This window comes from Myxocyprinus asiaticus, chromosome 3, assembly GCF_019703515.2.
Source record: "Myxocyprinus asiaticus isolate MX2 ecotype Aquarium Trade chromosome 3, UBuf_Myxa_2, whole genome shotgun sequence".
Lineage (NCBI taxonomy): Eukaryota > Metazoa > Chordata > Actinopteri > Cypriniformes > Catostomidae > Myxocyprinus > Myxocyprinus asiaticus.
This window is the reverse complement of record NC_059346.1, coordinates 37,476,528-37,491,443: the sequence shown is the minus strand read 5'-3', so window position 1 is coordinate 37,491,443 and position 14,916 is coordinate 37,476,528. Positions and strand designations below refer to the sequence as shown.

The 14,916-nt window shown below is 39.9% G+C and overlaps 1 protein-coding gene across 6 annotated transcripts in view; it reads right to left on the bottom strand.

The window, feature by feature from the left end:
• LOC127424501 (drebrin-like protein B) overlaps positions 1 to 2,816 on the bottom strand; it is an 82,051-nt gene extending 79,235 nt beyond the window's left edge. For 5 of the 6 annotated variants that reach the window (XM_051669790.1, XM_051669801.1, XM_051669810.1 and 2 more), the window contains exon 1: positions 2,551 to 2,816. In XM_051669790.1, coding sequence (XP_051525750.1) covers positions 2,551 to 2,636 — 86 coding nt within the window. In that variant the 5' untranslated portion in view covers positions 2,637 to 2,816. The remainder of the gene's footprint in view (positions 1 to 2,550) is intronic. The other variant, XM_051669834.1, reaches the window with a different exon arrangement.
• Between the last annotated feature and the right edge of the window lie 12,100 nt (positions 2,817 to 14,916).

Sequence of the window (14,916 nt, the reverse complement as noted above, 5' to 3'; positions counted from 1 at the left end):
AATTCTCCAAGGGTATGCAAACTTTTGAGCACAACTGTAGCCCTAGCTGTGAAATGGTGTGGATGTCCTTTTTTCATGCGGACGACCCGGGTTTGATTCCTCCTATTGTACCTGTTTCCACTCTTACTATTTCCTTTTATACTACTTATAAAAATGTATGTAAAGGTTGATTGCCTTGAAGTGATTTGGTCATGGTGGAGGTCGAGGAGTAGACAGAAATGGGTCAGGTCTATGCGGGGCTGTCTTATGGCACTTTTCCACTGCACTGTACGGTTCGACTCGACTCGACTCTGCTCGCTTTACTTTTCTGAGCTTGCTTTTCCACTGCAATTTAGTGCCGCCTCAACGTGGGTGGGATTATAGGCTGATCGTCATAGTTGCACTGCCTCTACTGCCGTGACATCATCTTAAACGCGACACAAACATTACTGACCATAAACAATAACACGACCGCTAGCTGTTAGCTACTATCTCAGTGTGCTGCATAAAGCAGCTGTTGCATGGTGATTTTACACAAGTGTAACAGTTAAATTGGCCTGGTTGTTTTAGAAGCAAGCTTTCCAGTAGCTGGTCAACTAAATAAATTGAAGCTTTCAAGCAGAATATAGAGTTAACGTACCATCAACAGGGCACTCTCCCTCCCATTGCTCGCCGGTCTATTGCCATAGATAGCGTCCATTTGGTCGAACCACTTCCACTTCCTTCTGTTTGAACCAGTCCGGCTGTTGTGGTCCTTGATGGTTCTGTAGTCACTTTTAAGTTTTTTTAACTTTTCACTACACTGTTGGTAGGTCTGGTGGTAGCCGTGTGCGGCCAACAGCTGAGACACTTCCTGAAAGACTTTTTAGTTTTGCGTCGTTTCGTTCGTCGCTAATGAGAGGAATGTCTGCACCTCGTTTATTGACTACGGCGTGGTTTTGCGCACAGCCATTTCTTTTTACAATTCGAAAGTCGCGTGAACAAATTATATTGCTATCGCTGTTGCTAACTTTAAAACTAGCGGGTTGATGTCCCATGTCGCAAATCCAGTGACGCTGGTAGTGACGATTCTCTCTGACCAATCAGTGATCTGCAGGGTTTTGACATCACATTTAGTATCGGCTCGGCTTGCTTGGAACCTCGACCGAGGTGGTACTAAAAAAAGTACCATGTACCAGGTACTATCCACAGTGGAAAACCCCCAAAAAGCGAGCAGAGTCGAGTCAAGCTGTACCATGCAGTGGAAAAGCCCCATTAGTTTGGCGGCCCAGCAAAAACCACTCGTCCAGCCGAGAACAAGTTGGCTCTAGCGGAGGGGACCATTTGAGCTCCAGCTCATCTACAGCCTTAGTAAGACAGTTTGATCTGGGTAAAATTAACCACGGTTTTACTATAGTAATAACCATGTTTTTTGGCAGAAGTTTTAATGGAATTAACCATGGTGTTACTACAGTAATACGGTGTTAATATAGTAACCATGTTTAATGTTGTGGTTAATATGATTTTACTACAAAATACCATGGTGATAATATGGCTACTGTATTAAAACCATGGTAAATTTTTGTAAGGTAAGGTTAGGGTTAGGGGTAGGGGTTGGTATGGGGTGTCTGTGGGACTCTAAATAAACACAATAAACACACTGCAGTGATACTTCATATTTGTATTTAATTAGGAGTCAAAATAGTATCTGCCACTATTTGCACCGGGTGCAAATAGCATCTAACACTATTTGCATTTATAGCAAAGAAGTTGCTTTTTGTTGCTATTTACACTTAGATCAAATAGCCACTCCCTTCAAATGTAGGTTTTGAAAAGAAAAACAAAAGTGTACAGTGACCGAAAACGGCAATCAATAAAAAAGTAGGATATTGCCAGAATTGTCAGTCATTGTTGTCTATCAAACACCTCTCTTAAATGGTTATGAAAAATAATGAAGATATGTCCATACAAAACAATGAAATTATGAAAAATAACGATAAAGAAAAATAACAGATGCAAAATAACCACTAGATAAAGTTCTTTGTAAGTTCTTCTTAGGTTATCACACCTTCCTGCAGCGTTCTGGGAAGCTTAGTTTATGGTTTTAAAAGTAAAACCTAAAAAGAACGTTCCTGGAACGTTAGGAGTTGATTTCCAAAAAATAGCGAAATGGGAACCCTGCACTAACGTTGGGGGAACGTTCTGTATTTACTGGGAATAGAGTAAAAGCGATAAGCGAGTCAGTGGTTGACAGTGCTGATTTCTCGGACTATTTATACAGTGCAAACTAAAGTGCATTTAAATTTATTGTTTTCGAAACGTAAGCCCAAATTCGCGCGGTGCTCGTGCTCTGACAACAGTAGAAAACAACAGCGCAATAACCATTTCCAACGTTGGAACAATTTGCGGTCTTTGGTTGTGGCTCGAAACCTAGTGAGCTGCCTACCAAGACAGCATTAATGTCTACAAACTCGACTGCACGCACTTATGATGTCCAAAAATGCAGCACGCGTTTATGATGTCCAAAAAAGCGGTCTATGTAGGCAGTTCACTAGGTTTTGAGACACAGCCAATAAGTAATAATTACTGTACCAGTTGGTGGATGCTCGGGGGTTCAGGATGTCTTCTTTAGCCGTCAGTAAAGACAGGCTGTACGTGTCCAAGTTAATCGCGCGCATCCTGATGCTGGAGTTTGTCAATGTACTCCACGAGACCAGTTCACTTCAACACACGCTCTGTAATACGAGAAGTTCCCTTATCCAGCTTTGTATTCAAGGACGTGTGTAAGTTTGCAATCTTTAAGTGTAGAACTTCTGAGAAGTTGGAGGCGCGCACTCACTGGTGATGGTGTAACTAGCTGCAACAGAACTGCTGGAAAACTTCACGAAGAGGAATCTTTCCAAATAGCTCCACCTCTTGCTCTGAGCAAAATAATAAAAAAAAAAAACTGCTGATACACTATTTTAGTTTATATTGGTTGCTAGTTATAAGCATACGGCCCGGTTTATGCTTCATTTACGGTCACACTAAAATAAATTGGGGGGAAATTGTTTAATCAACGTTTTAATATATTTTACACGCGACGACGTATTTGAAAATGAATTTATGGGCATTCTTGTTGAGTTAGGTCATGAGATGTCCAGATGCCTTTGCCTGTTTTATGCATTCTATTGTGTCACTTGCACAGTTTTGCACACCTACCTTGCAATCTTCGGTTCCCACAACGTTCTGGGAAAATTAGATTTTTTTTTCCCAGAACGTTGACTCAGAGCTTGATAAGAATATTCCGGGCTCAATACAAGTAAAGCTCATTTGACTTTTTCCAGGATTTCAGAATCCCCAAAGAGGGGCAAATAACAAGAAAAGAAAAACAAGAAAAAATGAAATCTATATGGTTTTCTGCAAATTCATTTGGTATTTTGTGCCTAATGTTTGAAGCATGGCCGTGAATGAGTGTGAGTGTGGTTGGAAGTCCACAGGTCCTCCATTGACAAGCTATTGAGCTGCCAGTCTCTCTTTGTACAGGCTTCCAGTGAGCAGTCTTTGGAGCGCTTGGCAGCCAGCTGAGAAGCCGTTTACTTTGCGTTAATATCTGGAGGGACCCTTGCCCCAGCAGGGCCGATTTCATGGGAACTGAACTTGATGTTGTCGCCATTTAAATTGGCTTTGTTCCTGTTGAAAATACAAAGCTCTATCTCTCTGTCTACACATAGAAGCACACTTTTTAAAAAATAAAAAAAAGAAGAATTGGTGTGAAAAAGACACTTTTAAAATATTATCTTCAAGATTTATGATGTTTGATCTAGTCTGTTATTGTCTATCATTTTTCTTTTTAGATGACATTAAACAGGATAGAACTGAATTGTGCATGGAATTTCACAAAATGATGAGATGACATAGATATTTAAACCCAGGTTAAAATTAGAGATGCACTGATACCACTTTTTCTCTCCTGATCCGATTCAGCTGAACTCTCAGTATCGGCCGATACCTCGCGATCCGATATCAGTGTTGTTGATTTTCTTAATCAGTTTAGTGTGGAACTGACTGGGGGTACTCTTTTATATATATAAAAAACACAAACCTCTAACTACACATTATTTTAATATAAATGTGTAGCCTATTAAGAAAAACTTTATTGTCAGCTAGTTTACTGGATGATGCAGCAGCAAAATTAACATTAATTCCAGTAAAATGTCTTAAAAGAAGTCAAACCAGTTCCTTTTCAATTTCGTTCACTCATATCGCTTCGCTGATGCTTATGGGTAAAACTCCTTTTCTCCGATTTCTGAACTCCTATTGGATCATGCCAATTCAGATGCAACTGAACTGAGCCAATGGCGTTCGCGACCGCTCAGCCAATGACATTGAGCGCATGGCTCTCATCTCTCTATACAGTATAAGCGGGCGGCATAGCACCATCAGTCAGAATTTATCTCCTTCACTCCTGGATCTGGTTCACCGTTGAATTGCACTTACCTGCAGTGGACGGCGCTTCCCTTCCTGAAGATGGCCGCTCCCCTGCCATGCTCCGGTGATCTAAAAGAGTATATCTCTATACATAAAAAAGTTAATTTCCACACTTGCGCTGACTGGACCGTCTTTTTCAAGATGCCGTCACGTAAGTGCAGATGTGGGAAACCTGTTCCCACATCTGACAGCCACAAGAGCTGTGTGTTCTGTCTGGGCCGTACCTACGCAGAAGCAGCGCTGGTTGAGGCTGAATGCCCACACTGCGAGGCAATGTGCCTCAAATGCTCCATGCTCGGATAGCACTGTTTAAGCGCAATGCCCCGACCGCTCTCGCTCCCCCGTTGCCTCCCCTGCCTCTCGAGGACCTGGGGAATGATGAAGCTCAAGGCAAGGACATGGAGCAAACAGATTGTGAGGCTGTACCGCCGGCTCAGGTCCCGCATGCACCCACACCCCACACACTTCTTTCCACGTCCTGTTCATTAAATGTCTTCACCTGCCTGATGACGCTTCTGCTCTCATGCAGTTCAGCAGCGGAGAACATGAAGAAGAAGAGGAGAATGACGACGCTGTGTCTCTCACGGCTTCGGACACTGTCGCCTCGTCCGCATCATTGGAGGACGCTTCTCCCCCCTAAAAGGCGGAGACCGTGTTCCCGTCTAAACCATGCCGGCTTACTTCTACACTAGCGGGACGCACCTATAAAACAGCTGGGCAAGTTGGTGCCGCCTTGCACACGATGGCAGTGCTCCAGGTCAAAATTCTGATGAAAATTCTGAAGCAATGGACGAATCTGGTCCCATCCCGACTATGTTTAAAGAACTTCACGTTGCAACTGATTTGGTGCTAAGAGCAACAAAGCCCGCCACCGGAGCGACTGGGTGCTCCATGGGAAATCTAGTCATCCTAGACCATCACCTTTGGCTGACGCTGACTGACATGCGCGATGGGGGACAAGTCGGCCCTCCTTGATGTGCCGGTATACCCCGCTGGTCTCTTCGGCAATGCAGTGGAAGCCCTATCAGAGCGCTTCCAGACAACGCAAAAACAGCAGCAGGCTATGAAGCATTTCATGCCTAAACGAGGCAGTGCCGCCGCTCAGCCCAGCCGCTCATGCTCCACTTCAGCGCAGTGCCCCCCGAAACGGCAGCACTCTACTCCCAGGCCCCTTTGGGTCCATCTGAGCCGGCCATTTGCCTGAAGAAACCTTGGCCGAAGTGCCGCTATCCACAGCCACCGTGCCAAGGGCCCCGCCCATTGGGAAAACCTCCTTCTGATCAGCCACAACGTTTGCTCTCGGCCACGAGAATACACTCGATATGCAGCACGGCAGCAAGTTTAAAATTGGGCAGGGCTCAACCTCTGAAATGCTTTCAGAGTGGGCGTGAATGCCATTGGCTCAATTCAGTTGCATTTGATTTGCCGTGATCTAATAGGAGTTCAGAAATCGGAGAAAAGGAATTTTGTCCTTTGAGTGTGTGTATGTAGCCTAGTTCCCAGAAGTTTAATACACTTCTTATTTTTCCAATTAAATTTTTTTTATTGATTAAAAAATACACAACAGAGAAAAACACAACACATACACATCGAATCAACATTTAACATTTAACCCCCACTAATATCCCTCCCCAATCACCAACCCCACCCTGACCCCCAATGAACACCCCTGTGGTCACATATCATAATACACACACACACACACATATAAAATATAATAAACATACACAATTAAACTAAACTTCTCTCTCCTCATCCCCTCCCCGAGAGTCCCCCAAAAATGCCAAATAACTGCCCCACGTCCCAACAAACAAGTCCCCAGACCCCAGCCTTCTACTTGCCACCTCCTCAAAAGCTGCCACCATCCCCATCTTCCCACACCACACCAGAAACGAGGGCGCTCCATCCGACTTCCATCCCCTTAAAATAATTTGATAATCATGATACTGGTCAGAACCCAATTTTTTTATGTGTTTATCCCCCAAATATATGACTGCCCCATCACCCAAAACACAGAGTCTGGGGCAAAGTAAAATTTGAGTGCTCAAAATGTCACACATACAACTCTGAACCTTCAATCAAAATGATTGGATCTTAACACACCCCCAAAAAACATGGGTTGTGTCTCCATCTTCTGATTGGCATTAGGGCTGCAACTAACGATTATTTTGATAATCGACTAATCTAACGATTATTAGAATGATTATTCGACTATTCAGGCGATTATTGCAACGATTAATCATTAGCTCTAAACTGACTATTCAGCTTGTGCCCCGACTTAAAAGGTTGTATTAAACGTGCTTGCTAACAATAGAGGACAAAATCATCTTTTAAAAATACCTCTAAATGACATTCACTGAATTAAAGGGAAAAAATACTTTTTATTATGTTTCATTCAGTAAAAATTTCACTACAAAAAAATCCTATTGTTATCAAGTGTATTTGTCTTTTTTTCCATTTAAAATTGTCTAAAAATCCTTAAAACAAGATACATTTACTTAAGAAGTAATATATAAGATAGACTAGAGAATGTATATTAAATATAAGTGTATTTTGTATATGAGTGTATTTTTTTCACTTAGTTATACTTCTGCGAGTGCAGTAAAGACAAAATATACTTATATTCAAGATCTATTCTCTAAAAGCAAGTCTAAATATCTTATATGCTGCTTCTCAGGTGAATGCATCTTTTTTTAAAGGATTTTTAGATATTTTAAAATATTTGTATTTTTAATATTATATTCAACATTCTCAGATAAAAAAAATAAATAAAAATAATAATAATTCTTCTGCAGTATAGCTGCTAAAGTAAATGTATGTTGTTTTAAAGGAGTTTTAGATATTTATATTGGAAAACAAGCCAAAACAAAAACAAGTGTACATGTGTATAATGGGGCGAAGACTACCCTCTCTCACCTTTTTGTTCACTTCAATCCATCTTTAACTCACAAAAAAACAAACTCTCTTTTATTAATAAAGCTGCGTTTTGCCAATTTTCTTCACGATAAGAAATGCACAGTGACATATATTATGTTTCAATAAATTGCCATCGCGTTATAATCTAGCTGCATTAAGCGCGCGCACTCGAGGGATGAGCGTCCCCGCAACAGAGTGTTCATCAGCCGGGTGCAGATTCAATCTCTCCCCCTTAGATCGGACACTTCGCGCAACTCATAGAAGAGGCGCTGACCGCACAGAGAAATGCCAGTTTCCTTATTATTTGAATTTTAATAAAGCTATAACGCATAAAATAGAACTGTATTAAAGATGTAACGCCGGGTGTTTCCTTTAAAGACGCTCGACACGCAAGTTTTGCTTAAGCTGAGCGTCAGCTCTGGCTCTGCTTATTCCACAACAAGAGTGCTTCTGTATTTACTTATTTTGTATTTCTGCATTTTAATTCCCTCATACTTTGCGATCTACATCACCTGAAGCTGTTTGGAAAGTTTAGAGTGCGTCTGGACTGTGAGATGTGTTTTCTTCCTCTCCTCAGTCAGGCACGAGCTGCAGTGCTGCTCTTGTGTGCAATCATTAGAGTTTCATATGATCTTATGTTACGTTAAGATCAAACGACTATTCGACAACGAAAACGTTTGTCGACAATTTTTTATTGTCGACGTTGTCGATAACGTCGACTAATCTTTTCAGCCCTAATTGGCATCGCCAGCATGTGGTGTGTTTTTAAGACCAAGCCTATACAATCTAGAGGGGGTCCAATAGACTCTATGTAAAATCTTGAATTGCATAAGGCGCACCCTTGCATCTCTAGATGCAGACTTTACGTTTTTTAGAATCCTAGCCCATACTCCCTCTTTCAATATCAAGTTTAAATCTTTCTCCCATAATCTCTTGATAGAAGTTAAAGCTCCAACCTACAGACTCTGAATTAACAGGGAGTAATACACTGATGCCTCATGACCTTTTCCAAAAGCAGTAATCACCTCTCCCAGAGTATCTGCCAGTTTAGGTGGGGTGTGTGCTACTCACACACATTCCCAAAAACAATACAAAGCAGGTGGCGCAGCAGTAAATACCTGTAGAACTGAGATCTGGGAATCCCAAAATGTTGAACCAAATTTTTAAAAGATCTCAACACTCAACTCTCATATAGGTCACCGAGTGTCGTAACCCCCCCCCACAATCCACTCTGACCAGCAGAAAGAGGACTTATTAATAATAATTAATTCGGAATTAATAAATGTCCGAATTAAACACACCGAGTGCAAATGCGAGATAACGGGGTGTAACTTCTCCGATTAGTTTGATAGAAAGTCTTTGCAATGGCAAAATAGGGGCAAGAACTTCCTGATCAATACAAAACCAGGGAGGGGCTCTCTCAGGTGGAAGCGACCATTGAGCTGTCAAATGTCTGAGACCGAATGCATAATAATAAAACAAAATCTTGGGTAGGCCAAGCCCACCTTTGTCAATCGGCCTATGTAACTTATTAAAATGTAATCTAGGACACTTACCATTCCAAATGAAGGACTTCGCTATGCTATCAAATTGCTTGAAATAAGAGAGGGGGACATCTACAGGGAGAGACTGTAGCAGGTAGTTGAATTTTGGAATACAGTTCATTTTAATAACATTAACTTTCCCAATCATAGATAAATGTAATGAAGCCCACATCTCTTGAAAACCTTTTTATTAAGGGGTCAAAATTAACTCCTGAGAACTTAGAAAATAAATTAATAGGGGAACTGGGTAGCTCAGCGAGTAAAGACTGACTACCACCTCTGGAGTTCGCGAGTTCGAATCCCAGGGCAGGCTGAGAGACTCCAGCCAGGTCTCCTAAGCAACCAAATTGGCCTGGTTGCTAGGGAGGGTAGAGTCACATGGAGTAACCTCCTCGTGGTTGCTATAATGTGGTTTGCTCTCGGTGGGGCACATGGTGAGTTGTGCGTGGATGCCGCGATGGATGGCGTGAAGCCTCCACACGCGCTATGTCTCCGCGGTAACGCGCTCAACAAGCCACGTGATAAGATGCACGGGTTGACGGTCTCAGATGCAAAGGCAACTGAGATTCGTCCTCCCCCACCCGGATTAAGGCGAGTCACTACGCCACCATGAGGACTTAGAGCACATTGGGAATTGGGCATTCCAAATTGGGGAGAAAATCAAGAAAAAAAAAGAAAGAAAAGGAATTAACAATTTTATGGATGCAAGGCATAGATCTAATGGGGTTGGAGACAAATAATAAAATATAATCTGCGTAAAGCAAAAGCTTATGCACCACACCTCCCGACACCACCCCTGGAAAATCGTCTTTCCTTCTTATCGCGGCTGCTAATGGTTCCAGGGCAAGACAGAACAATAATGGGGAAGAGGGCAACCCTGCTGGGTGCCCCTATCCAGAGTAAAATAATCTGAAATTAATCAGTTTGTTTGTACTGCTGCTACCGGGTGTCTATAAAGTAACTTAATGCATCCAATAAAGTATTCCCGAACCCATATATTTCCAAAATCTTAAAAAGATAATCCCATTCTACCATATCAAATGCCTTTTCGGCGTCAAGTGAGATGGCCGCGACCAGAGTCTGATCATTTGCCACTGACCACATAATATTGATGAAACGCCTAATATTATCAGAAGAGCTGCAACCAGAATAAACCCCACCTGATCTGTATGTATAAAGATGTCATAACTTTACTTAATCGGTTAGCCAGAATTTTTGACAATATTTTTACGTCTGGCTGGATCAGGGGAATTTGACATTAACTCTTACACTCGCTTGGATCTTTGTCCTTTTTAAGAATCAGACTGATCCGGGCTTGAGTCATGGTTGGCGGAAGCTTTCCATTCTTTAATGATTCCATAAAAACTTCTAACAAAAGTGGAGCCAGTTCTGTAGCAAAAGATCTAAAAAACTCAGCGGCAAAGCCGTCAGGCCCTGGAGACTTGCCTGTAGGCAAGGCCTTAATTACCTCACCAAGTTCCTCCAAAGTTATCTCAGAATCAAGAGAGTTTTTGCTCAGTCGTCAGTTTAGGGAGTTCTAATGGTTCCACAAAGTTTCTAATGTCTGCGTCAGTAGATGAAGATGTGGAACTATAAAGATCAAGATAGAATTCTTTAAAAGCATTATTAATATCAATGGCTGAGGTAAATATTTCATCACCAGCAGATTTCACTGAGGGAATGGTAGAAAAAGACTCTCTCTGCTATATATATCTAGCCTTTGTCCCCTGACTCAAAATATGACTGTCTTGCTCTGAATAGCCAAAACTCCACCTTCCATGAAAAAATAGTATTATATCTGTATTTCAGTCGGGTTAATTCTCTGAGGCCATCAGACGACATTCGGCGCTTCAGCTCTGCCTCGCCACTTTAAATATTTCCTTCCAACTCCACGAGTTCTCGTGCTTTGGATTTTTTGGCGAATGAGGCATACTGTATGATCCGACCCCTAAGAACCGCCTTGAGTGCCTCCCAAGCCACGCCCACAGAGGATACTGAGGACCAGTTGGTCTCCATATAGACACTGATTTCAGCCTTTAGCATTTGTTGGAACTCAGGATTTTGCTAAAGGGATTCATTAAAGCACCAACTATATGATTTATTTTTCTCTGTATGTGGCAACACCTCTAAACTCACCAGGGCGTGATCTGAGACTAAAATGTTTTCAACTGAACAATTAACAGCAGATGAAATGAGGGACATATTGTCTTCCTAGAACAGTCAAGAATCAGAGTGTATCGAATCTCACCGGTTTATGGCATAAAAAGTATTAAAACTAGCAAAGAGCGCACAGCTCGCCGTTCACACGTCCAACCCTCGCATGGTGCCACGCAACTCCTAATACGCTGGTGAATCTGGTGAAATGCTCCTCCGGTGCCATTCTCAATTAATGTTATAAGCGAACCGAACTATCGAGTATCTACGTCTGAGATGTAGTTCATGTGGAGCACTCACATGTTCCAAGCCATTCTGAAAGCTGAAAACAGAAGCACATGCCATAGGTGTGTGTCACTGAACACACTATAGTTAGCATGCAGACTATAGTCCCTTAAACGCAGCCTTTTGCAATTCACAAATCTACGTTTATCTTGAAGAAACTTTGAATAAAATGCATATGGTCATATGGACTACTTTAATGGTGCTTTTATTGTTATTTTATGCAATTTTAGGAGTTTGAAATAACAACCATGACTGACACACAGTATCGGATTTGGATCGGGCTTGTCAGCCTATACCCGATCCAATTAAAAACCTCAGTATCGGAGCCAATTCTGATCCAGGTATCAGATTAGTGCATACCTAATTAAAATTCCCTCACAACATGAGAAAAGAAGTTTAGTCTTCACAGTTCACTCCTCCTCACTGACATCAGTTCAACATTACTCCTAGATGACAGAGTTAAGGATAACCCATTCATTCACTCTCACACACACAGAGCGGTGAATGAAAATTTAACCCACATCTTCCTGTGTCTGACTCTTTAAACATTACGTCATATATCTTTATGGTTTAATTATTTCATGTTGTAGGGTTCTGCTAGCAAAGGGCCCTCACTGCCTGGCTAAAAGTCCTCTCTGCGGTGGGAGCAGCCCTATGAGGAGATTAAACCACTGGAGCCCCCTAAAACATCCTCTTTAGAGGCATGTGTTAGGGTTTATAGCACATGGTGTAACAGGAACAGGGGCCAAAATGTTCAAATTCCTTCATGATCTCAGCAGTTTCCTGCCTCAAGCTGTCTTCTCCATTAATATATTTGAACTGTTATGCTGTTGTGCTTGACTTGATAGCCGTTTGGCATTTCCTTTGTGAGAAATGCAGCGACTGTTCAGGATAATTCTGTTTATTTGAGAGGAATAAACTTAACATTAAAAAACAGCATGTGTCTATAGTGGCTTTTTATGTCAAACACTGAATAGAGTAGAATGGATGGAGAAGTAAGACCTCAAGTGTTGGCTGGTCAGTCTGTTAGAATCCACTGTATAATGCAAGCCAACAATATGTCTTCTTTACCTTGGCTCCTCTAGACTACTTAGAATTTAAATAGGCCTGGATTCAGTACAGTCATGCTTTAAAAAGAAGTGCATTATAGACTGAAATCACATTCAATACCAGTACTGTCTCTGTTTTTTAAATCATATTTGTCAGCCTTTACATCTTGACCAAATTCAATGCACACACACAGTCGTGCTGCAATGTGTTTAGACCTGAAAGAAAAGTCAAAGTTCAGCTCGACCTCTGCCCTCTCACACTCATTATTCTTCTCTCATCATATGTTTTTTGTTAGCATTGCTTCTCTTCATCTCTTAAACATTGAGCATTTCTGCAACCTTTTCTGGAGTTTTAATACTGTGTAGTTGTCTGTTAACATAGGAGTGCTTTATCTTAATTAAATGCTTTTAATACCAGGAGTGGCTTCCTGGGAATTCATTACCTTTTGGATGCTCAGTGTTGGGGAGTAACAGAATGCATGTAACAGGAATACGTATTTAAAATACAAAATGTAAGTAACTGTATTCCACTACAGTTACAATTTAAATCATTGGTATTTAGAATACAGTTACATTTAAAAAGTATTTTGATTACTGAAGAGATAACTTTGCATTTTATTGTCATTTGTTTCATTTAATATTTTGTCCTTTCAGATGGAAAACATTTATACATATAAATGATGTGATCCAAAGTGCATTTGAACAGCGGTGAAACACTTTCTTATGATGTGTTACATTCATACGAGCAGACAGAGAAGTAAGTTTGAAGTTTGGAGCAGAAGAAATAGAAATAAACCTTGTGTAAATTGTCAGCTTTATGCTAATTTAAAATGCTATATCTAGCCATTTTACATGCACGTTACCAGACACAATCATATTTTTTATCAAGAAAATTCACGTTGGATCATAATTTCTTTTTTTCTAGTAAGACCTTTGATATTAGGGCAAAAATCATATTCTTGATAATAATTGTTGTATTGTTTTCCTGTAAAAATATCTAAAAATCCTTAAAACAAGATCAATTTGATTTATCTTGTTTTAGAAACAACACTGCATAAGATATTTAGGTTTTTCAGAGAATGCATTTTTAACGTGTTTTTTGTCTTACTGTACTGGCAGTTTTTATAGTCAAAACTAGTGAAAAAATCTGTGTTACTATGTTACTGACATTGAGTAATCTAACGGAATACGTTACAAATGACATTTTACAGCATGTATTCTGTAATCTGTAATGGAATACATTTCAAAAGTAACCCTCCCAACCCTGGGAATGCTTACATATCCAAGGGTAAGAAACAAAGCAGACAGCATATTTACCATTTTACAAGAAACTGTGCATTGCATTACCAGTCCAGATTTCACAAAAAAAAAAAAAAAAAAAAAAAAAAAATGTTTTCATAATTACTTGCACATTTTTTTCAACCCCAGTCTTTTCTCTTTCTGTTACAGTCTCTTTACTTAAAGGTGCACTCAGTATTGTTTTTTCCTCATTAAAAACACTGAAAAAAATTATATTGTGGTGAAGTAAATATAGCAGGAAAGATTAGATACATTCTTACTTTAGCTTAAGCGTGTACTTAAAAAAAAATTAAGTAAATTCTACATTTGTACACAGTTCAAACATTTAAAAATGTATGCTCTAGCTTATAAGTAAAAATTATTTATGATTGTTATCTTTACAATGCGTCATTTTGTATCAATCCTAAAGTAAATCCATATTTATCCATATTTACTGTATTTGCTAATTTGGGTACCTTTCACAGGTGAATAAAATAAGTAAATTTTAATTCACTTTTCGAAGCTGGTGTTCCTAGTAAGCAACGGGTTTAAATAATTAGCTTGATGAGTTTTTACAGACCATTTTTACTGTTAATTGTGTTGTTAAGTTTGGTAAATTCTTGTTTTGTAAAGTCTGAAGTTCATTTTCTTCTCAAAATAACCTGTTCATGATCAAAAAAATAATTTTTTGATTGTCACCGTCATTGTGTTTTGTGCACCAAGCATTGAGGTCTTCAAGCATTTCCTTACATCATATTTTTAATGCAAATAATGCAATGTGATGTTGAGTAAAAGACTATATAGAATACATAAAGCTTTCTTGTAAAAGGTGTTCGTTTACATGTTTCGTTTGGAAAGTTTAAAATGTGAAATGTTGTTTATATAAGTACCATGTCCATAAAATTTGTAAGTAAAATTTTAAGTGTAATGTACTCACTCATATTAAACAATATTATGTCATGAAGTAGATTTTACTTAATTTTATACCATTCAAATTTACTCTGTGCAAAAACCTGCGAACAAAAAATTAAGTAAATTTTACTAGTCGTTTTTCAGTGCATTACTCCTTAAGAAATGAATAGTATATAAATATGTTTAAAATGATGTGCACTTACATGAGATGAAATCTCCAGTCATGTCAGTAGCCTAATAAAAGGAGTTTTATTTTACATGGAGCTGGGCTGCCTCATGAGAGCCGCCATGTTAAGATCACATGACGAGCCAAATTTTAATTATTTATTCTCTGTATTATTTAACCTCCT